Below are 25,220 nucleotides of genomic sequence, written 5' to 3'. Positions count from 1 at the left end.
GGTCGCTTCAAGAACGGATAAAAACAGTGCTGCTGAGCGCCGATAATTGAATAGACAACAATGGGTTAAAAGTTAGAACCTGCAAGACTAGACATGATCATTAAAGAATATGAAAGAATTTCATTTTAATTGAATAAGGTTTTTCCATGCTCATAACTCTATATTTCCCGACTTGACAAATACATCGGTTTCTAAATTCATAGTGTAGCCCGCCCGGCCCCCCTTTTTTTTTTAACAAATCTATTTTCTTCTCAATGCTCATCCATCGGCACTCAATATCCAATGCTGAAGCACAAGGAAAGAAGAATTGGAAATCGCTAATATTACACATCTCACCAAATACCTCTGTACATATTTTAACCAGTGGCGAAAATGAACTGCATTGATTTGCCATATCATTTACCCCCTACTCAGAGACTGCCTCTCTTTTCAGCCCCTTAAATCCGAACTGGCAATCCAAAATTTTGGAAAGTTCTGATTTCCCCTCGAAGGCCGGCAGTTACAATCACCATACCATAGGCAGACACACTTTCGCTTAACCCGTTGGAGATATCCACGCTGTCATGAGGACTCCTTGTTCTAGTCGCTAAATTAAGCTTTTCCTCCGGCCATGTTGCTGATATTCTGTCAAAGAAGTAACCATTGGTTGCACTAGAAATAATTCCATTTAGAGGACTATTTGTGCACCCGGATAAAGATTGTGAACCCTCAATACTTGCTTCCTCAACAGGAGTAGGGGGGTGATTGACAATGGAAACCTCATCAAGATGGTTATCGAGGCCACTCTGTTCTCCAGATAAAGTATCTTGTAGTTCCCAGGTGTCTCCCATGCCAGGCCATGGGATCGCCACCGATGCATCTTGACAATGGAAATGCTCATAGGAGCTTGTGACAGTAACAACTTTGCTTCTGCTAAGTCGGGAAGCAGTTTCATGCTTCCAGACATAAACATATGAATCCTCACTAGCAGAGACCACATATTTTCCATTTGCTGTGAGAGAAGCTGAGATTTGGCTGTTGGTGTTACGAAACCCTATCACAGAATCATCAACTTAATCTTTGAGAATGGTACAATCCTAAAAATGCATGCATAGGAAAGAGGGGGGGGAGCAAAGACAACAAGCACTGCTGAATATATGATTTTCTATGACAAGCATTAAAATGGAGGTTAATGAAAAACCTTTCAGCTTTTGCTGATTGAAACAACCATTGAAGCAGCTGAAGAGATCAATTCGTTTCTGTTCAAGACCTACACTATCAAATTATTACTCCAGAAGATTTTCACCTTCAAAGTTGAAGAAACAGTATTAAAGACCTAGAATTCTAAAACAAGATCGCATCACTTGTCAAAACCTTTAATAGATATAGATAATACTGTTACCAAGTCTAAAATGGAATCACAAGCACCAAATTTTACGCCTTTGATACAAGTTTTAGCCTTTGGAACATGGGTTCAAATGTACAAAAAAAAAACAAATAAGCTACATGCAATCAATTTCCAAAAAAAAAAAAAAAACGAATAACAGTAAGATCAAACATTTCCTATTCCACCTCACATGAAGACTCCTTAATATATGCCATTTCGAGTTGTTTAAAACTAAGGGTGTCCATGATTTGATATTTTGTCATTGTATATCATAAAAAATCCTAAAAATACTTGACTTTATCTTCTTACTGCCTCCTCGTACAAAAAACTGTGACTGATTCCCATCGACTCTTGTACTTAAGCAACTTGTTCTCATTATTTCTACCAAAAAAATATCTATTATATTATGGTCCACTATACAAAGCCCATTAGGATAAGCTTATCCTAGGTTTAGTTAAATCAACCCCTATATATATAATCAACTTTATTGACTAATACCTGATTACAAGGCATGTTACTGATACGTGGGGAGGGGGATGGTAGATGAGACCTATCATACAGGATGCACTTGAGAAATCAAGGCAAAAAATCAGGTTTTTCAAAGATTCCACTTATGAAGACAAATATACCATATATTTTTCAAGAAGATTATGATCTAAATGCAATTCATCCTCTTTTCACTAATACAGGATCAACGTGTTTTTTCGACACTGCATTACTAGCCCGTATTCAAGCACTAGGCAAACCAAAATAGTTGAGACATTATGAAAACTTGAGCTAGAATAGCATAGTTAGTTAAAAGATCTATGTACACCTAACACAAAACTGCCACACAGAAACTCTCTTCCAACACCCAGAATAACCCAAAAATCAAACTTAATGTTAAAATTCAGAATTGTGTAATCTGGGAAATATATGCTGCTTGCAGCATACGTGATATGATGGGGCAACATAACCTTTACTCAGTTTTTTAAGATAAGCCTGGATATCTTCAAATATTTCAACAGCATAAAAAAGCCCTCCTATATGTCACTAGCTATTGGATAAGCAGGAAAGGAAAAGAAAGGCTGCTATCATGGAGAATTAAACAAACATGATTTACTTCTCGTCCTCTTAATTTTACATCCAATTTCTGTATATCTCACTTATTTTACATCCAATTTCTGTATATCTCACTTCAAAAGGCGGGAGAAATTGTAGGATTCAGTTCTTTAGGATAACATTTTTAAAAGGCAAGAGTAGAATGAGGTATTTTACCCCTCGCAAGGCATAAGCCTTGTGGATTTTTACACACATGCTAAGCATGTAACTAGGTATTATATCAAATAAACAAAATTAAGTATAAATGTAAAAGAATATATTTACACTACCAATATATGTTACTAACGAAACCAAGGAAAATATTGCAAATGAAGAAATGCTTAATGACAAATTAATATTCCATAAAAGTAAATATTGTCAATAAAGTTTTTCAAAAAACAAATATGCATAATTGTGCAAAGTTAATCTTTAAGGCAAACTGAGACCACAGTGCATCAAGGCATGCCCCAAAACAGAGATTGGGAAGTTTGTTAAGGTCTCCATGAGGTTTAGACCTAGGAGAACTTTTATTTCAACACTGATGTGTGGAAAAGAACTGGCAGCATTGCTTTAAGTCAAACCGATAGGCATGATGTGCAAAGTTGTATTCAATGCTAGCTTTTTTCTAAATCATTGAAACAAAGACCTGATGGACTGGGGTTTACTATTTCACAGAGCCAAAAAGTCTTGGCTCAAAGCATTTTTGCTACCTAATTGCTTTGGTATTATTAACTTAATCCTCCTAGTCAGGTTACAAAATAATTTTTTTCATGCATGATTTCATTACAACGTGGCCAGAAAAGAAATGATAAGCCAACATTCTTACCTTTGAACTTGTGAACCAGATCAACACCATCAATAACTCGAATTCGAGAATCAGCTGACGTGACAATCACTTCTGATGAACTTCCTGGAGCAAACTGTTTAATAAAACTGATCAGAGGACTGAAAGCACCATAAAAGGTACTAGTGCAAAAAATGCACAGCAGGTTGTTCCTTGTGCAAAAAAAAAAAAAAATGTAGCAGGAAATGGATTCAAGTATTTTTCAAAGCTAAACCAAACATGTTATCTCTGGAGTTGAACATCATACTAGAGCCACCAAATTACCTGGAATCCAGTGATTTTTTTTAGATGAGCTTTCTTCTTCTTATTTTGCAGATTAATTTGACATTTTTGTTGCAACTTATTCTCTGAGAAGAAAAGACAAATAACAAAAGAATAATTAGTAGTCAGTGAGTGGGTGAAATTTGAGAATGGTGGGTAAGAATCAACTTGTACCACATGTATTGTATAAACAGCAGCTTCCCTTGTACGAACCAACAAGTGCACCCTTCAGAAAACCATAAAAAAAAAAATGTTAAGCAAAAACCTTGAAACCTTGAATATTATATACAGAAGGCAAAACGTGGCCTACCTGACCATCTGGGGTATAGCAAGCTGCAGTGACCATCTCATGCAGATCATTCCAATCAACAACTTGACGATCAGGAATACTCCAAATGCGAACCTTTGCATCTAAGGACCCACTAATGAAGTATCTATCATCAACAGGATTAAACTGGATGCATGTTACTGCATCATGGAAATCCATAAAATAATGCAATTAGCAAAGTTCAAGGAAAGGAGGAAAAAGATCTTTGCTAGTTTTGACCATCTCATAAAAGAAAATGTTAAGCCAATCTACAAAAAGTCACATTAAATGTTAAGAAAATCTAGAACGTCATTGAACCAGTGAAATAGGGTTTTGAAAATGCAGTTAAGTGTGAACTCCTGTCTTCCATGCTTATCACAGATGAGATCTTCTATTGAAAAAGGGGGCAATTGTAACAGTAAATTTTTAAGTAGTAGGTTGCAAAGTTATAAGCAATGCAAAGAATAAGCATAAAAAGGTATGGCACAACATACTTACCATAATCACTGTGAGAAAAGATTTTCAAACAAGTATTGCTAGACAAGTGCCATAGGCGTACAGTTTTGTCCATAGAAGAAGAAAGCAGGTGCTGGGAAAAGAAAAAAAAATGAATTTCGTTAGGATAGGCAAGAATAAACTAGTGGTTCATGATTCTTAACGAAGACATTTGTGCACACATCTCAGTTCACGGTTGAGCTAAGTAAACTTAAATGGCAACAAGCCTCCCCAGGGCTTCTGAAACACCATCCAGATGAGGTTAAAACCTAGAACTCATCATCTCCCTCCCTCTCAAAATCTTCACAGCAAAATGTTAAATAAACTTAATTCATAGTTGAATATCAACTTTTGTACACTTCCAAAATATGTTTAAGATACTGCTTATGATCAATAAGTCTGTTATATCAACTTTTGTACACTTCCAAAATATGTTTAAGATACTGCTTATGATCAATAAGTCTGTTATAACTCATTAAAATATAAACAGACAACAAAATCTGTGGTAGCATCACTGCTTTAGAGAATAAACTACAGCAATCCTCTTGTAGCCATGCAGAAGTTCATGAAATCTCGACAACAAAAAAGAAAGAAAGAAAAGAAAAGGAACATGCCAACAGATAAAAGTTGTCAATATCAGAAAACTAAAACTAAGTTGAAAGAATGAGCTGAGATCAGAATAAGCAGAATCTGAAGGCAAGGAAACTTCAGAACTTTTCCAACTTGAAAAGCTGCCCAAAATCCATGAATTTCTACTGTAGAGAAAAAGGTAGACGTCCTTCTCAACATAGCCAAAATATCACAAATTCCCACTCAGTTGCCATTCATCTAACTTTTAAAATACACCATGGTGACAGAAACAATACCAAAGGAATTCAGAGGTGTTTGGAAGTGTGGTAGCGGTTGCTTTTCAAAGTACTTTTCGCTCGGAAATGCATCAAAAATAAATTATTTTAAAAAAAATATTTTTGACATCATCATATCAAAACGATCTAAAAAAAACTAATTTTAAGCAAAAATAATCAGTTTTTTTAGAAATGTTGTTTGGAACGCAATTCCAAATGGCCCCCTAGTCATTCCTTGTGAAATTTCATTGCTAGACATTTCAGATCCTATGATTTGAGGGTGGTCATAAGTGGAAAGCTATGCGAACTACCTATGGATCCCACTTTTATGTGAGCAGGGGAGCGCTAAACTGGAAGAACTTAATAATCTCTCAGATACTAGACAATAGTAGTTTCTTTTGCACTCTAAACTGTCCACGTAACCAACAATGAAATATTGAGAAACTGAACTAAGATATACATAAAGCAAAAGAACTGGCATAAATTCCACACTGGCAAGTGTTAAAACTCTATCTGGTTGAACCTTCTATCAAGACAGGAGTCGAAAAACTCTCCTTAAAAGAAGACCTGAAAGTGAAAAAGAAATTGGAAAGAAAAGAACGTCCCGTGTAATGCTGCATGAGTATGGAAACTTTTAAATTGCTCAAAGCAATTAAGAGAAGAATTACTTGAACCACATCATAACAAGATGGCGTGTAAATAACTAAATCAGTTTTGCATTTGCATTGCATTCCACATTAAAGAGCAAGAAAAGTTCATTGCCGGATGGTAATGGCTAAAGGGAGAGAATTTCAAAACGTCAATCAACTATAACAGATGCATGTAACTGACCTGAGACTTGGACCTTAATTATGATTGATGAATGTGTGTTGCTTTTAGAACAAAATTAACAAGTAGGAATAACAGAGTTGTAAATTAACTAACCTGAGACTTGGACCATGAAAGGTCGAGCACGTCATCAAGATGCCCTTCGAATGAACAAATGGGTTTATCCGTGAGAGCAAACACAGTCTCTGGCATGATGATATGGTCCAGGCTCAAAGATTTTCTGCTTATAGATGACCTCCCTCTCCTCTTCTTCTCCTGATGGGTATCCACAAGTGGTGACAACAAATTAGGTTCTGGAGATCCATTTGCCATCAACAACAAATTCAAGCCCCCATCATATGGTTTCTCCATCAATAATTCTCCTTTCCTCTCCGACTCCACAACCTGCCAAATGTTAATGACACAATCCTCACCTGCACTTGCTAGATACCTCCCGTCCAAACTGAACTTAATACTCCAAATCGACCCATTATGAGCCTGTATCTCCTGGCTCTTATAAAGTGCACTCAACTCTTTAGACGGCCTCCCATATTGCCTTACCCTCACTCTCTCTGGCCCGTGAAATGACACATCCTGGCTATCATCCGTAGCAGAACTTGACCTCCTCCCTCCCTTCTCCGATCCAGTATCCCTCTCATCACTACTTCTCCTCTCCTTATTGCCTGTCACACTATTCGCCACGCTCTTTATACTCCTAAACCAACTGCCCTTCTTTTTAAACTTTGAAACCCCACCTCCAATCCCTCCATTAGCATCGGCATCGAGATTTTCTCTCGTCCCGTCCTCCACGATTTGCCTCCTCATCAATTCTTGCACGATCGGCGAATGCCCAACAGACATTTCAAACTCCTCCATAGTCAATTGCCTCCCAGTCCCAACTTCCTTCAGCTTATTCCACATCCCATCTTCTCTTATCTCATTAACAACAAACTCTTTCCCATTATCAAGATTCTTAATAGTACAAACCCGCGAACCTCCCTCGTCCACCACTGCCCCATCAGTATCTGCCCCATTACATTCCAACTCCTCCGCAAACTCCACCGAACTCCCAACTGACAAACTGCCATTCAAATCCCCATTAGAATTCGCAGAATCTGATCGATTCACTTCCATTTTCCTACAATGTTGTTTCCCCGAAGGCGGCTTATTAGGCGAAACAACATCAACACTAACACTACCCTCTTTCGGAGAAGACCCATTTTTGCTTTTGCATTTTTTACCGCAACCAGCAACAAAAAGCCCATTATTGCTGTGCCTGTTGTTATTAATATTATTATCACTACAGCTATAATTACTATCATTACTATTTACATTAATTGAATCTTGCAAAAAAATGGAAGAAGGCGAACAATAAACAGAGGAAGAGTAACACGAATTAAATTCATCATCATCATTGTCATGATCTACCGAACCGCCACTTTCTGATTTCGATCGGGCGATAGCAGTGGAATCACTTGGACACAGACCATGCAGGTTCTCTCCGATCAAACGATCCGATGACAGGGAGCGGTTAAAATAAAAATCTCCGTTGTGGGCTGTTTCGGGTTTGGAGCGAGAAAGAGATGGGTCGGAGCTGAGACCCATCTGGAGAAGAAGGCGTTGGCGGCGTTCGGAAATGGATTCGGGTTGAGAGATCCAAACATGATAATTACTGGCAAGAAGACGAGGGGAATTGGAACGGGTCGGGTCAGGATCGGAGTCGGAGTTGGAAGTGGAGCAAGAACAAGAAGAGGAAGCAATGCGATCCAATGACTCGTAGAAATGTTCATCTTCTTCTTTTTCTTCAACTAGTTGTTCTTCACCGTTACTGTTGTCGTTTTTGTCAGTAATGGTGTCGTTTCTGCTCATTTTTTGAGGGGTTGTGGAGGGGTCATTGTTGAGAATTGAGATAGTGCTAAGGGAAAGGGAGGGGGGCATTTCATTTCATTTCATTTCATATTTTCATAGAAATAGAAATACAAATGGAAATGGAAATGCCCCTAGTGAAATGGGTTTCCAACCAGGAAAAACAAAAACGGTTTTCACTGGGTTTGTTGGGGGGCGATGTGAATGCTGATGTTATGTGGAATGACGACGGATGACAATGTGAGGGAGGATCGGAGGTCCGGTAAGAGAGAAAAGAAAGGGAACGAAGCCCTGTGTGGTGTGATGTGGTGGGAGGAGATGTGCCACCGTTGGTGGATGCCCTTTTCTGTGCGTGTTTTTGAGTTCGTTTTGTGTTTTTAGACATTAGTGTTCAGGAGCGCGATAAATTCTGTTTTTTTATGCGTTTTGTATTTTAATTAAAAGAAAATTAAATTAGTATTTTTGATATACTAATAATATAAATTTAAAATTTTTATTTTAATATATTTTTAAATAAAAATATTCCAAGAAAACATTTTACGTTACAGTGCCAAATAGACGCATTGGAAGGGAGATTTGAGTTTGGAATTTCTTTTATTTGGGATGAGAGTGGAAGTATTTGTGAGAAAAAAATGGAAAACTCGATTAAATTTAAAAAATTAAAAAAAATAATTGAAAAAACTAAATTGTTAAAAAAATTATTAAATCGATTAGAATTTTTTAAAAATCAACCAGTTTTGTTTAGTTTCGGTTTTATAAACCTGAAATCAAAATGATTAAATCGAACCGAATCCAAACCAAAAAAAAACCAAACCTATTAGAAATTACAAAAATAATCTCAAAAAACAATATAGTCTTTTTATTTTTAATATAAAATAATCAAACCAGAACCGGTTGATTTGAACCAGTTGCAGTTTGATTTCAGTTTTTTTTTTTAAAAAAAAGGATTTGTTTACTTTTATATATATATAAACCAAATTATATCAATATCAATATCCTGCTTGTAATTTTATTGTGTTAATTTAGGCAACAAAGGTGATGGTAGTTACTTTACTATAAAAATGCATTTTTATTTAAAAAATAAATAATAAATAAAGCTTTGTCATCATATTCTTAAATAGAACTGTTATTTAGCAAAAAAAGAAATAATATCAATAATAAATAGATAAAACAGTAACGGCATATACAACCACTCACACCCCTAATAGTGCAATTAAATTAAAAATAAAACAATTGTTGAATTCCTCTCCTGACACTGTTTTTTCTGTCCTTAAACTGTTTTTTTATTTAATCTATTAATATTGCATTTATTATGAATTAATATTTGTATTTTCCTCTTCATTCTTGATTTTATAAAAGTTTATGTTAAATTTTTTATTTTTTATTTTGATTAAAACTCTTCCTCTTGTATTTTAGGTTGTTTTGTTTAATTAAAAAAAAAATAGATTCCAGACAATGTTATTGAACTTGGTAAGGGCTAAGATCTAAGTCATGGATTGGGTAGATTTGACCTGGATTTATCTAAAATATTGTTGACCTAGTGCTTTTTTTTAAAAAAAAAAATATAGGATCAAAGTCGTTTTATTTAAAAAAAAACAAATTGAATTTTTACCTAGTTGATCAAGTCAATTGAACTACATTTTAATACTCATGTTCACCTAGAGCATGGTTATGTTAATATTCAAAAAAAAACCCACAACAACATCTATAATTTTTTTAGTCGGACTAGGTTTTGGTTATATCAATCGAGTCATATTAATTCAATTCTCACACGATTTAATTTGAAAATCATATTAAATAAGAGTCAGGTCATGGAGCTTCATGTTGATCTACATGGTTTAATGAGATTAAAAAAAAAGTTTAGACTAGACATGTACCTTTTCTATTTTTATTTTAAAGAATCCAAAATGATTTTTTTTTGTTGATAGTGATTGTTTTTTATTTTTATGAAATGAATAATATAAAAAAACAAAAAAACATATTTTTTTAGAGATAATATATATCAATGAGAGAATGATGGGTTGTATTAAAAATTTATTTTGTTTCAATTAAATTTAAATTATTATTTTTATCATAAAAATAAATAAAACTTTGATAGCTACTTGCAAAACAATTCCACCATGTGCTGGTAAGGTTTAGCATCATAGCTAGGTAACAAAGAGCCAAGTTTGCTCCTTGGAATAGTGAGCATGGAAATTTAATGACAAAAATGACTATAGTAGTATGGTTGACCATTACCACAGCATTGGCAGTACCAATTGTACCTGTGACCATCCGAAGCCAAACCTCCATGTACCAAAATTGACAGTACTGTAACCTGTAAAATCACTACTATTATTGCTATTTTTCTTTTTTTAATTATTATTATTGTTGAAAAAAAACCATAAATAAAATTAAAAATCATAAATTATTATTATTGCTATTATTATCATTAATATAACTATTATTATTATTGTTAGTAAAATCGTTACTATTGCTACTACTACCACTATTATTGTTGTTATTGTTAATAATAGTAGAAACAACGGTATCATTATCATTATTATTATTTATCATTATCATTATCACTACTACTACTACAATTATCATAATTATTATTATTATTATCATCGCAATTATTATTATTGTTTTTGTTTTTGTTATTATTATTATTATTGTCATAATTATTGTTGTTACTGTTGTTATCATTACTGCTATTGTTACTATTATAATAAACTATTGTTGTTACCACTATTATTAACATTAGTATTATTATTTTGTTAACAGTGGGTATCCGGGTCAGCCTACGCACACCTCGATTAATCCCTTAATACCTTAAAAAGTTAACAACCATATAACCCTCTAGCGACCCTAAAGTTTATGATATTCAAACTGGTGACTTTTTGTGAGTAAATTCAGGGACTGACCAATTGAGTTATACCCCTTTATCATTATTTTTTTAGTTCAACGTTGGTGTCCGGGTCAACTTGCGTGTGCCTCGACTAATTCCATGGGTCCTGAAATTAACAACCATATAAGCCTCTAGTAACTATCATATAAACAACTATAGAACTCAAACCTAAAAAAAAAACAAATTTCTTAATCTCAAGCTAAACCTCTTATACATTACCACAGCATTGGCAGTACCAATTGTAGCTGTGACCATCCAAAGCCAAACCTCCATGTACCAAAATTGACAGTACTAGAACATGTAAAATCACTACTTTTATTGCTATTCTTTTTCTTCTTTTTATTATTGTATAAATAAAATTAAAAATCATAAATTATTATTATTACTATTATTACTATTAATATAACTATTATTACTATTATTATTAGAAACATCATTATTTTATTACTATCACTATTATTATTTTTATTGTTAATAGTAGCAGAAACAACAGTATCACTACCATTATTATTATTTATCATTATTATTATTACTACTACTACTATAATTATCACAATTATTATCATCATAAATATCATCATCATCATTATTATTATTATTATTGTTGTTATTATTTTTATCATTATTATTGTCACAATTGTTGTTGTTGTTGTCATTATTGCTACTGTTACTATTATAATAAATTATTGTTATTACCATTATTATTAAACATTAGTATTATTATTTTGTTAATAGTAGGTATTTAGGTCAGTTTATACATATCTCAAAACCTTGAGTGAGCTACAATGATTTTATTTTTCATTTTAGCTAAAAAGGGTAAAATCTTTAAATTTACTGCTTTTCTTCAAAATATGCCTTTTTTATGTAAGATTATGCACTCTCGTTAATAATATCTACCAAATCATTTTATCAATAGAATGGTTGGTTGGTGGTTGTGGATATTTTTTTTAATTTAATAATAATGAATATTTTCATACCATTTTAGGAAACTAAATTTTGTTCTCAAACTATTTTAAAAGTATATCCTTCACGTTGATTATTTGTATTTTAAATTTTTTAATAAATTATATTTTTTAAAATATTAATACTAAGATTTTAACCTAGAAAATCAAGGAAAAGAACATGTTTTATTATCACCCGGTAAGGTTTGAATTCCTAGAATTAAGAAAGAGAACATTTTTCTTTTAGCACGGGGTGAATTCCTTTGTATTAGCTATGGCTCCAATATGGCAGGAGAAATGCAATGGGATAGGCTACTCATTCAGAGATAGTGATATAAATGGTTGTTTTTTAATATATTAAAATGATATTTTTTTATTTTTTAAAATTTATTTTTAACATTGATATATAAAAAAATAAAAAAATAAAAAAATTACTTTTTAAAACTCAAGTTTAACCATGGAACCAAACACCCTCCACACAAATGGGATAGCACAAATTGAAAAGGACATGGATAGTGGGCTTGATAAGATCCTGAGGGTGGATAAGTAGTTGGGCTTGATCTGCTGGTTGGTGGATCGCATTGAGGCCCACTGAACAAAACAGGACATACTAGGAAGTAGGAACACGTGATGCTGAGCAAGTCTACTGCCTACTGTGCTCTCAGGACACGCGCATGCTGTCAAGCCCTTTACTTTGGTAATTAAGGGAAGCTGACAAAGACATCCCAAGCCAAGGCTTAGGCTTGTTATCCCCTACCATCTAAGGATGGGGTGCCCTTTTTCTCTGCGGTGTGATTATTGTTTTTTTAAATTAAAATTATTATTTTTAATTATTTTAATATAATGATATTAAAATTAAATTTTAAAAAATAAAAAATATATTTAAAATATGATATTTTTGCTTTTTAAAATATTTTTCACAATAAAATATAACAAAATAATATTCTTTTTAATTTTAAAAAATTAATTTTAATATCAATATATAAAAATAATCTAAAAAATAAAAAATAATATATATTTTTTAAAAAATACATATTTAAAAACCATTATTTATAACATTTTTTTTGTTTGGGTGGGAGGTGTGGTTGTTTTTTTTCAAAAAGCTACCACACTTCTTACTAAAAAGCATGTATTTTTTGCTTTTAGAAAGTGTGGTGTGTACTTTAAGAGGGTGGTACCTTACAAAAAAAGCTACCACACCTCCCACCCAAACACACCCTTAGAGTGTCTAGGAGTGTGGTTGTGGTTGCTTTTTAAAGTGTTTTTCATTCAGAAAAGTATGCCAATAATATGTTTTTATTTTTTAAAAATTATTTTTGAGATCAACACATCAAAATGATTTGAAAACATTAAAAACATATTACTTGAAAGCAAAAAATAAAATAAAATTCAAATTTTTTCGGAAGCGCTTTTAAAACGCACTCCCAAACGCTCATGAAATTACTAACCCCGTCAAATTGATTTTGCTTTTTTTTGAATGATTAAAATTTTTTAAAAAATAATTATCGAAGCAAAGAAAAAAATTTAAAAAAATTAAATTTTTATAAAAATATTTTTGAAACACAAAAATAAATCAAACCTATTTTATTAATAGAGAAAAGGAAAACTAGGAAAATGGTTCCAAACATAAAGACCCTTTTGTGGGATTATTTTTTTTTATCAACTCTCTATAAATTTAATTGCACCAGACTAAATAATAGTGGGAAAGCTTTTTTTGTTTAGAATTGTGGATGTTCAGATGAGTTTATGTGTATCTTAACTAATCTTCTGAGACCATGAAATTAACAACTATGTAAGTTTCTAGTGGCTCTAAAGTTTGTAGCACTTGAATTGATGATATTTAAAAAGCAAACTCAAAACCTGACTAATTAAGCTACACTATATTATTTATTTATTTATTAATATAGACAGGGGCGGAACTAGGTGAAATTTACAGGGGAGACCAAAATTAATATAATAATATATATTATTAAAAAGCTTATTTATTTAAATTAAAAATATTAAATAATAGAAAATTTTAAAATATTTTGCAGGGGCCCGGGCCCCTGCTTGCCACCCCCTGGCTCCGTCCCTGAATATAGATATTCAGGTTAATTTACACGCAAGTTAACTAATTTCACTTACTCTAAAATTGAAAATCAAGTAAATTTCTAATAATTACCAGAGAGCTCAAACTCATAACCGAACACTGCATTATTAAAGGAACACTGCATTATTAAAACAGCATAACCTTGCTGTAAGTTTACAGAGAAGCTTGGCAGGGCATACATGTTATAGCTAGAACACATTAAAAAAAGAAGAAGGGCGAGTGCCAAAGTTAATGAGATGTTTCTTCCAAAGTTCCAATATGCATGTGCACTAGTTAATGAGAGTTAATGAAAAGTTTTATAATATGCATGTGCACTAGTTAATGAGAGATGAAAAGTTTTACGGTATGCAAGTAGAGTAATTACTAATTACAGATATTATATTAGTTATTTTATGAGATTTTTTTTAAAAAAAAACATAAGAATATAAAATTTATGATATACTGAAATTTATTAAAAGTGATAAAATATTTGCATTTATGATTTTTTTAAGGAAGTGTTTGTTTTTTACTGTTAAAAAAAGCTTTTAAAAAGTTTTGAATTATTTTTACTTTAAATTAATCTTTTTATATTTTTAAATTGTTTTGAATTGTTGATGTCAAAAATAAATTTTTAAAATAAAAAAAATAAACCTTAGAAATAATTAATGAGATGTCGCAATTTATTCTTTGCTATAAAATTACTCAAGAGATACTTGGACAATAATATATAGGTTTATTATTATTATTATTATTATTATTGTAATAATAATCATGCAAACACTGAGCTAATAAATTTATTATTATTATTATTACATTAACAACAACAACAATAATAATAATAAATCTCAAGATGCTTATTAATTATGCAAACACTGAGATAATAAATTTATTATTATTATTATTATTATATTATTGCCCAAGTCTATGTATATATATGGTTTTTTTTTTAATCATAGCATCTTGAGGTTTATTAATTAGTTGCTCACATTTCATTGGTTTACTAATTTTAATAGGTTGATCTTAATTAGAATTAAAATTTGTGTTAAATAAACTCGTTAAAAACCTATTATAAACTATAACAAGTAATTTAAATTTAATACTGAACCAGTTGATTAAAATAAAAGAATAAACTACAAAAACAGACAAATCATATAACAACAAATTAAATTTATTTTTATAAGATATAGGAGTTGGGTAGGTTAATAGAATTTTAAAGACTATAAATTGTCATTTGATTAGTAATTTTTTATTATCCATCATTAATATTAACATTATTTAACTTCATGAATTGGATGGATTAAATAATAAATAATCAGTTTTTTTTCTTAACACCCTCTAGTTGAAATTGCTCGCCATATATACACTTACCCTCGTCAACCCTGTGGACCCACCTTGAGTCTCGCACCATACCAGCCACTCCTCCTCTAGGATGCTCATCTCCACCTTCGTAACTTGTAACTAGCAGAGGTAATAATTTTTGGTTGGTTGTAGTTTTTATTAAAAAAAAAATTAAATTAATTTAAAAAAATTAAAATTGAATTAAAATCAGTTCAAACTGAATTCGGTTCGGTTATTTTAGAACAAAAACCGATTTTTCTGGTTTGACTCAGTTTTTTTCAGGTTTTTTTTTGTTTGGGTTCGGTTCGGTTTTAACCGAACCAGTTGGTTTTTAAAAAATTATAATTGGTTTAATCGATTTTTTTTTCATGATTTGATTTTTTTAATTTTTTTTTCAATTTTTTCAATTTAATTAATTTTTTAGTTTTTTTACTCACCCGCTAGTAATTAGAAATATACCAACCTTATTGACCTTTTTTTTTCTCCGCCCATGCAATACTTGCTTGTGCTGCTCGATTTCTTATGTCTTTTTTAAGCTGTGTAAGGTTTTTCTTTTCTCCCTTTTTTTAGTTATAAAGAAAAGACTTGGATTGATTTCTTAAAAAAGAAACTGAGAGTGTACGTGCTTGTCAATTTAACTATAAGCTCTTTATTTATTTATTTTTCATTTGTAGAATCACATAAATTAAAATATTAATTCATCATTGTAAGCATTTTCTTTAAAGAAGGGATGATGATTTTAAACCTAATTAACAACCTACATTATTAAAAATCATGCATGTTCTCAAAATAATAGCACAAGCTCACCAAAAAAAAAAAAAAAACAATAATGGAACCGGAAACCAACTAAACATGTTTAGGTTCCATTGATATTATTATTATTATTTAAACAAAAGAAAATATACCCTTTCTTCCACCTTCTCCAACGAAACAAGCACTTTCCCTTTCGATGAATCTCTGATAAGATTTATTCTTTGAACAATCATATGGCAGAAAAATGATAAAAGGCTAGCTCGACCCTAGATAATACGAAGAGAGAAGTAGCTTACCAGTAATAATAACTTGGAATTAAAAGATTTATTTTATATGTTATTTTAAATTTAAAATTTGTGATTACTAATATAATGATTATTAAAAACTTGTATGTTCATTAACTTTAAAATATGTAATTGTTGAGATGTGTGTAAATTGATCCGTATATTTATGTTAATAAAAAATAAATAAAAAGAGAAAAAACAAAAATAATTTTTCTCAATTGAATTTCAAATATTTTTTCCTGTAATTTTTGCATCGAAGAAAGGTCACCAACCTTGTATATTTAATTATGATAATGACGGAATTATACACTACTTTCCATGTATAATAATTTGTTACAACGTGATAAATTTTGCCCGCCACACATTTACAAGTGTCACCTTCCCTTCAAGCAGGAAACAACTAGCGGTGCATAATAATATGATCTCGACTACTGGATTTTGCTGTTTGCTCTCAATTTTTGTTCTTGGGCTGGAAACGCTTGTTGCCCCACATGAACATCAAATCAAGTATAAAAATGGGGTCATGAATATCAATAATTATATAGTTTTTCAAAGAAGTAGACAACGTAGCATCTTCTGAAACCCATCAAGACATGCCCTACACACAGCAGCTCGTGTAATATATTTGCCAATCTTTTCTGATTTGATCACAGTCATGTATAGATACGAAGAAGAGGGGGGGAAAAACAAGAAAAAAAAAAATGATATGGCAGCAGCCAAAGGCAGAAGGGGCCAAATTCTCAGAGCTTGTGTTTTTTAAAACTCCAAGTCGTTTTGGCTTAGAAGACTGAAAATTGTAGTATGTATATCTGAATTTGTGTTAACGGTGATAATTTAAAATATTTTTTATATATAAATATATTAAAATAATCTAAAAATATAAAAAAATTTCATCTCAAAAAATTAAATTTAAAAAAAACACAATTTGCATCATTTTTTCAATCACTCGAAGGTGTGCTTGCCAAGTGCATGAATATGATATCTACCCCCACAATACTGCTCCTCAATCCTCTCTAGGGGTCTTGGAGACCATATACTATATAATCCCATCTTATTGTATTAATTATTGTATTAAGAGAGTATTTGGTATTACGGTTAAAATATTAATTATCTAAAATCTTATTTTTTTGTTTATAATTAAATTTTTATAGTATTTTTGGATTATTTTGATAGGCTAATATAAAAAATAAATTTTAAAATAAAAAATATTAGTTTAATATATTTCTAAATAAAAAATATTTTTTTAAAAAATATCTACCATACTATTAAACAATACCAAAATATAAAAGTGAAAAAGAAAAAACAGAGAATGAGTTACACAACCTCTATCTCTTGCGGTTAATAATAAACTTTCAAAAAGTATGATAAGACTTTCATACATAAAAGTTTTTATGTATTTAGGCTTTATTTAGTATGATTTTTTATAATTATTTTTTGAGGATGATGAATTTAAAACTTAATTTAGTTTTGACTTGTACCACCTATTTTTCACAAAAAAGTTGTCTTAAGTTATTTTATTTTATTTTATTTTATCAAATATGCTTTTAATTTAAGTTAAAAGATATATTAGGATAATAAATTATTGCTAATTGTTACTTAAAAGCAAAAGTAAAAAATAATATTTTATAAGTAATATAAAAAAGACTCTTGATCAGTAGTTAAAATCTGGAAATGAATTTTCCTTTGCCAATAAATTTTTAATGCCTATAATTTCACAATTTAATTGTTTTAAAAACAGCAACTTGTAAAGCTATCAACATAAATATTATCGGCAAAATATCGTTATCACATTAAATTTTTTTTATTTTTTTGATTAATATGGGTGTTCAGGTTAGTTTATACGCATCTCGACTAATCTCACGGGTCCTGAAGTTAACGACCATATAAACCTCTAGTAATCATTATATTAACAATCACAAAACTCGAATTTAAAACCACAGGGAAAGTAGATTTTTTTTTTATTTGATGATTCAAGATTTCCAGTGATTTTGTCAAAAAAAAAAAAAGTTCTTTGTTGGAGATGCATGCAATCAGAGAAATTGAGAAGAAACTCGATGGATTATGAATTTTTTGAGGTTTGAAATGGAAGCCTTGTTTTCGTGTTAATAATTCGGAAAGTACATGCTTGAAACTTTTAAGAATTAGGATCAACTACACAGGTGGCTTACGCTATATCTGCCCTACAAGTGCATGAATATGATATCTGCCCTGCAATACTGCTCCTCAATCCTCTCTAAGGGTCTCGGAGACGATATACTATACAATCTCATCTTACTGTATCAAGAGCGTGTGTTGAGTATTGCTGAAATATTCTTTATTTAAAATTTGAATTTTAATTAAAAAAATTAAATAATTTTAATGCAAGTATATTAAAAAATATATAAAAATAATACAACTTTTATATATTGTTGCAGGAACTGTCCACAAGTGTCATAAAACACCTGAGTACCCGACTATGCTAATCATTTTTTATACCTTATGATCCAAATCCTTTTAAACCCGAATTTCAAACTAAATTATAAAAAATTAATTTGATATAACTGATAAGTCTGAATACAATATAAAATATTAATAAAAAACATGATTTAACTAAAAAATTTTCAAAACACTATTGTTTTTTTGTAAATACCGATATAGTAATATATTAAATTGATTTGGATCAACTCATTAAATTAAATAAAAAGAAAACAAGTTCGACACGTGGACTGTGTGTTATTTTTTTCAAAGCAAGCGGTCGACAATCACCCACTATTAAAAAATAAAAAGAGTAAACGATATGTCATCTACAAATCTTGATTTTAATAATGGAAAAGATGGTTAAAAATTCAATCAATTTTTTTTTAACTAAAAAAACACTTATATAACTTTAAGAAACTAATATTGCAACAACCCTAATTTTCACACACCATTTATACAAAAAATCATTATGATTAATCCATTTGTTTGGTGATTTGTTTTTAATTATACATTTATAACTACAAAAATCTAACAAAATTTCAGTAAAGTATTTCTTATATTAGAAAATCTCAAGTTATCGACTACAACTTGTTCTCAATTTAACAATTATCAAACACAACTTAAAAATTATCCAATCATCCTAGACATTCTCATATCAATGGAATTAAAATAACATTTAATCCTACATTCCAACACTTCCATCATTGTAATTTATTTATCACATAAATATATAAACAAATATACAGATTATCATAAAGCATCATGAGTTAATTGTATACATTCATAATTCTATTATAAAAAAGAATTGTAAATCATAAAAGTTGATTAACATATTTTAATTTAAATAATTTAACATACAAATAAAGATTCTCATTTTTTACATACCAAGTAAACATTACATAAGAAACATAGATTACATAATCATTAATTTTAACAAACAAAATCCTATATATCTATCAATCTGTTCAAAGTTGTGAAATACCTATAATTTAATTCAACATAAATATGATGAAGTTACTTAATAAACAAAACTAAATAAAATAAACAACCTTAAATTTTACTTTCATTGCAACTATATTATATCATTATCAATGATTTCTTTTACAAACCAATTAATCTCAATTAATTCAATATGAATTATAGTCATCCTCAATCCTGAGCTACCGATCCATTTTCAAGTATTCGCTCACCCATCTAGGTATTTATTTTCATCCTCCGTATCTGGGAGATAACCCATCACTGGGCAATTAAGTCTCCCTGCCTATTTTCCGAGTGCTAGTTTCCTCACTGGTTAATTAGTTTCTTTACCAATTACCGGGTATTAGTTTCCTCATTGGTTAATTAGTTCCTCTACCAATTATAGGGCATTGGTTTTGTTTATGAGAAACCATCTCCTTTACTCATTATCAGGCACTAGTCCCTTTACCGGGAAGGTAGTTTCTTCGCTCATTACCGAACACTAATCTCATTATCAAGAAGCTAATTCCTTAAATAAATCATTGCACACATAAAATTATGGATTGATAAATCAAAAATCACTTAAATAAACATATTTCCATCATAAATCAATTAGCACCCCTTGACCAGTCATAAATGCCTTTCCGGATTACCATGCTTTCTTCATTGATTCTCACTAATTTAACAACCATTACAAGTTATCCTAACCCAATTGAGTGAATTTATCATCAATTTATATTTCTCCAAAATTTATACCATGAACCATAACATTAATTCTAAGACTTTTACCTCAATTGTTATTTGTTTCGTATAAAATTGTTAAATTGAATTAAGAATGACTTATTGAACGTTAATCTAGTCTTGAAATCTTAGCCTGTTAGATTTTTCAAATGCCTCCTTTTTTTCCCTCCTTGTCATGACAACCCCTCTTGGTTTCTTTTCCTTTCATCACTTCTCCCTCTTATTTAAGGGTGGGGATTCACAATCCCTCTTCAATTTTGTTGGTTTTCTAATGGTTTTTCCCTAAGAATTCTCTTCAATCTTGTTTATTTTTCTTTCTTCTTTTCCTTTAACTTCTTGCTAGCCATTAAAGAGGGAGGGAGAGAGTTTTTAATAGTCAATTCTTTGATTGATTACAAATTAACCCCACCTTTTTCATTTAATTCTCAATTCATCCCTATAATTTTCTAATTGATTTCTTCTCTTATCATTTCATTTCAATTTTGCCCTTGACATTAAGTTTTAATTCCCTCAATTTTAATTTAAATCATTTTATTTCTGGGTTAAAATTTTTAATATTTCATGAAGAGTTTAGCAGGACTTTACAAATATCCTATGGAAAACAAAAATCAAATTGAAAAAAAAATCTCTCCCTAACCTCGATTTATCTTTTTCAGGCAATATAAAGCCCAAAAGAAAATCTCAATAACACTCTTTTCGTTAACAATCTCATTTTTTCTTTCATCATTTTCAGCAATTCTCTCTCTTTTCTCGTTCTCTCTTAAGCTCATGGACTTAAGCTCATGGACCAAAACATGAAGACAAAAAAGTTATGAACCAAAATATAAAAACCATATAAAATAAAGATTAAAAATGAAAAAAAAATCAAGGTACTTGAGATGCTAAAACCTCGCCACAACTATAGTGGAAAATAGTAGCCTAGAGATTTGTTCAATTGTTGTATTTGATCCTCAAAATTTTAATTATATCTCATCAAAAAATTTAAACTTAATTTTTTCAAATCAAGAATCAATTTAATGACGGAACTTTTTGAAAGGCCATGAGAAACCCTTGAAAAGCTAACATAGATAAATTACCAACCCTAACCTTCAACCAACTAAATTTGTAAAAATAAAATTAAAAAAATAAATAAATGATCGAAAAAATAATAAAAAAGAAAATTATGGGTGAGTCCTAATTAAAACATTGAGCCATCTTAGTGTTTTCTTAATTATCAATACCATTTTTGCATCGTGGCCATGATTCCAGCTTTTATTTTTTTATTTTTCCAATTCGACTTTTATTTTTCTTTAGGTCAGAATATATTCTTCGCATGATTGAGCAACTGAGTTACATCCCCCTTGGTACAAGAGAAGTCACACTGTCCTCTGCTTGTATCTTCACAAATGAGACGTAGGCCACTGCTTTACAGAGGTATTTAGTGCAGTAGTATTGATTGTATTTAGTGCAGAATACGTAATATATTAAATCAATTCCAATTAATTAGCCAAACCAACAAAATTAAATAGTCGAATTCAGCTTCTAAAACATCTAAATATTCAGCTTCTCTTTCTGGCAAGATTTGATATAGGAAGGAAGCCTCCTGCTGAGTACCTAAACGTGCTGTGCTTTGGTTACAGCGTGAATCAGATACAGAATACATGATTAATAATAATATTATGAAAAATTATACAACTCATGTACATAGAAGCAGATTAGATTTGAGTTTGACAAAGACGAACACACCACGTGGCTTGATTCCCCACGGCCTGTGCTCAGCTTGGAATGGACTCCTTGTTTATACAGACAGGAAATGGAAGGAAATGTGCGGTTGTGACAGTGATATGACATGCTTTCCACTCAAGATTTTAGTATTCCCTTTTTCTTTTTTTTTTTTAAAAAAAACCCTTCATCGCATTATAACCTCTCTGTATGTTCTATTCTGAGAGGGATGGTTTTTTTTTTAATTGTCCGATAAGAAGGGTAGACAAGCGGGGTGTTTTTTTTGAAGGGGACAGCATTAAGATGGCTGTTTGTGCCCTACAATTATAGCCCTCTCAGGCTGTGAACTGGGTAGTGGTTCAGTGACTGTAAACCCATGGCTCGGGCTTTAGTTGCTGCACCATGGACCATGACTAACTGGGCTGGCCTTAATTGAAAACCCAATTGGAGATCCTGCTTTGCTAAACTTGCCATTTACTTCTTTGCCTTTGAGATTTTTTAAGAGCATCAAAATATTAGTTAGATTGGGATCCTCGTATTTTTTTCTTCCAACATATACACATGATGCCTGCTCGATGGAAGCTCTTAAGATCCTTTTTGATTGAAATGAAACCTTTTAAAATCAATTGAACGATTGAGATTTAACTCAGAATTCTTTTCATTATAAGATGATAAGGTCACTTTCTTTCTTTATGCAAATCCATGTAAATGGAAAGGGAGAAACAAATCTTAGAAACAAATTCCTATTCTTCTTAGTAATCGGTGATCAGCCAAGAGACACAACCCTGTGTTCTTTGTAACGAGAAGGCTTTTGTTCAAAAGGGGGCTGCCGCATTGAATAAAGCTATGTTTTTGGCCTATCAGGATAGCATAAAAGAAATTCACGATGTTCAGGGATCACTCGTATAAATCGTGGCAAGTGTTTAAAGAGGAGAGATATTGGGGGTGAGAGAGGATCTCAATCCGAGAGGAAGCAAACAATGTAAAAGATCACACAGGTTTTTTCTTAACAAGTAGAATCCTTGAATAAAGAGGTTAGATTTATAATGAAGTCGTCTGCATTCTATTATGTATTTATAGTTACAAAAGACTACAATAATCAGAAGGACTATAATTTCTAAGAACAATAATAGTATTGCACAATATCAGGAATCAATGTTGCTAATAGAGTTTCTTATTTGGTGTTCTGCATTCCTCAACGATTTAAACCAGTCAGGGTTTAATCATGTTGATCACCTTGATTAAGTGAAGTGTAGGTTCCCAATTCACAGCTGCTGCTACTGCCTGTCTCAAATCCTCCATCGGAGTTGAAAAAGCAGACATAGCTCATCTTGGAAACTATGCTGGTGATCAATATGAAGGCTGCTCCTGCCTCAAAAACTCCCGCGCTTAAGGTCTGGCAACGAAGCCCATCAGTGCCTGATATGGTCCTGTATTTGGTGTGTTGAGCATTCTTGATTGCACCACCCAGTAAGCATGCCTCAGCAATGAAGAATGTAATCCTGATTTATCATACCATGTTGCATAATTTTTTTTTTAAGTGCCAATAGTAGCATGGAAACATTGTTGCACTCATAATTAAAATCTATTAACCACTTTAAAGATAGGATTAAAAGATTCTGATAACTTGACTTGTTATGATCACTTACTTACCAGCTTATTATGGACGGGATGACAGCAGATGTCCTACTACCTCCATACTTCATACCCTTTCGAAAGTAGGAGCTAGCACCCATTGAGAAAACTTGACTTGCCAAAAGTAAAACAAATGCAATAGCTCCCAACTTTGTTGCAATGTCTGAGCTGTAGACGCAGTAGCTATAGCTTGAGTCACTGTCAGTAGCAGCCTTGGCCTGAAAACAGAAAAAAATAAATTATAATGCAATTAGTATCTTCTGGGTTTTAATTATTAAACATTCAGTTGTTGTTAGAGCAATCATATACAAAAGTATTTCAGAGAAAATCTCAGTGTGTTCGCTGTTAAATGGGTTCTGAAACAGTTTGGGTTTTGCCCTAGATGTATTAATTATTTCTCAAAAAAAAAAAAAAACAATTTATAAAGGATCAAGTTAAATGCTGTCCTGATCTCCAATTTGGCTCATAATAGACAAGACAACATCATTGCAAGGAGTGGAATGAAGAGGTAAGAAGCAATACTTACAGTACTTCTCATATGTTCAGCTGCAAGGGCAAGGACAAAAGCAATGAAATCAATGGCAAAGATCGCCATGAACACAAGTGTTGATGCCATTGCAATCCCCACCCACCTCTCTCAAGCAATGAAATCAATCAAATCAGCTAGGCTTTCTCTTTGGGGCTTGACAAACATCAAAATATTCGAAATAAAATTAGCGGTTTTGAAACACAATTGATTAAACACAAAGATCTAAGGTTAATTGAGAATATCAAAGGAAAAATCATAAAATTCTTGGGTTTAGGATACAACTAACCAATTTATTTCCTTGTGAATGAGCAATCGATCCGACAGAATCCTTTCAGGGTTTTGATTTTGGTTTAGATACGGTAGGGGAGCACAACGAAAGGACAAAAAAGAGGAGGGGGAGAGTTTATCGGTTTGATTCTGTGTTTTTGTACCATTGATCTTTTTTTTCCCGGTGTTTTAAAATGGATTCAGAAGCCAACCCAATCCTTACAAGTTTGATGTCATTATTTCTAACCCAATTTGATTTACTTTTATTATTTATCCAAGAATTTAATTTTTATAAATTTATATGGTCATTGACAACAACTGCTGGAAGAGAGAGAGGGTTTCTATATATATATAAAAGTGTTAAAAGAGTTCAAGTTGTTGTGCTTGCCGATTTACAAGTTTCTCCTTCCTCATCTCTTATAAATAATTAAAAATAAATTTTATATCATTATATTACATATTATTAAATTTCTTAACTTAAAACATATTTTATAATAATAATTCTAATAATATAAAATATATTTAATTTATGATAAATATTAATTTTAAATATAAGTTTATAAAATTGATATATTTTACGATTTAAAGAATTAATTCATATATTTAATTATTGAAATTAAAATTTAACAAAAAGAGATTTCATACTAATGATTTCTTGGTTTTGCTCTTTTATAAAAGAAATAGGGATTTATTGTTTTTTTATTTTTAAATTGTGGAGTGTTTTTGAATAGTTCACTCAAATGAACTCATTTGGTGTTTGTAAGTGTAGTTGCGGTTATTTTTCAAAG

The 25,220-nt window shown here is 31.2% G+C and overlaps 2 protein-coding genes across 3 annotated transcripts; both read right to left on the bottom strand.

The window, feature by feature from the left end:
* Positions 1–100: 100 nt before the first annotated feature.
* LOC133701203 (uncharacterized) lies at positions 101–8,261 on the bottom strand. Of its 2 annotated transcripts, XM_062125041.1 has the most exons (8): positions 6,123–8,261; positions 4,357–4,447; positions 3,862–4,019; positions 3,726–3,777; positions 3,555–3,637; positions 3,273–3,366; positions 1,181–1,249; positions 101–1,033 (listed from the first exon to the last, which is right to left on the bottom strand). In XM_062125041.1, the coding sequence occupies exons 1-8, from the start codon at positions 7,941–7,943 to the stop codon at positions 438–440; spliced, it is 2,964 nt and encodes a 987-aa protein (XP_061981025.1). In that variant the 5' UTR covers positions 7,944–8,261; the 3' UTR covers positions 101–437. The 2 variants fall into 2 exon arrangements, with proteins under 2 accessions (XP_061981025.1, XP_061981032.1); XM_062125048.1 differs by lacking the exon at positions 1,181–1,249.
* A 14,780-nt stretch (positions 8,262–23,041) lies between these two features.
* LOC133695103 (uncharacterized) lies at positions 23,042–24,732 on the bottom strand. The gene is made up of 4 exons (XM_062116919.1): positions 24,452–24,732; positions 24,163–24,318; positions 23,655–23,854; positions 23,042–23,503 (listed from the first exon to the last, which is right to left on the bottom strand). Exons 2-4 carry the CDS (start codon positions 24,250–24,252, stop codon positions 23,221–23,223), a joined length of 573 nt encoding a protein of 190 aa, XP_061972903.1. The 5' UTR covers positions 24,253–24,318; positions 24,452–24,732; the 3' UTR covers positions 23,042–23,220.
* Between the last annotated feature and the right edge of the window lie 488 nt (positions 24,733–25,220).

Source organism: Populus nigra, chromosome 1, assembly GCF_951802175.1.
Source record: "Populus nigra chromosome 1, ddPopNigr1.1, whole genome shotgun sequence".
Taxonomy (NCBI): domain Eukaryota; kingdom Viridiplantae; phylum Streptophyta; class Magnoliopsida; order Malpighiales; family Salicaceae; genus Populus; species Populus nigra.
Note: the sequence above shows the minus strand (reverse complement) of the source record. Positions and strands in the feature narration are given on the sequence as shown.

Coding starts and splice junctions, on each gene's coding strand:
- LOC133695103 (XM_062116919.1), bottom strand. CDS start 24,252: ATGGCATCAACACTTGTGTTCATGGCGATCTTTGCCATTGATTTCATT. Junction 23,855..24,162: donor CTGAACATATGAGAAGTACT/GTAAGTATTGCT, acceptor TTCTGTTTTCAG/GCCAAGGCTGCTACTGACAG. Junction 23,504..23,654: donor ATCCCGTCCATAATAAGCTG/GTAAGTAAGTGA, acceptor ATGATAAATCAG/GATTACATTCTTCATTGCTG.
- LOC133701203 (XM_062125041.1), bottom strand. CDS start 7,943: ATGCCCCCCTCCCTTTCCCTTAGCACTATCTCAATTCTCAACAATGAC. Junction 4,448..6,122: donor TTTCATGGTCCAAGTCTCAG/GTTAGTTAATTT, acceptor TTCTTTTCCCAG/CACCTGCTTTCTTCTTCTAT. Junction 4,020..4,356: donor CTTTTCTCACAGTGATTATG/GTAAGTATGTTG, acceptor TCCATGATGCAG/TAACATGCATCCAGTTTAAT.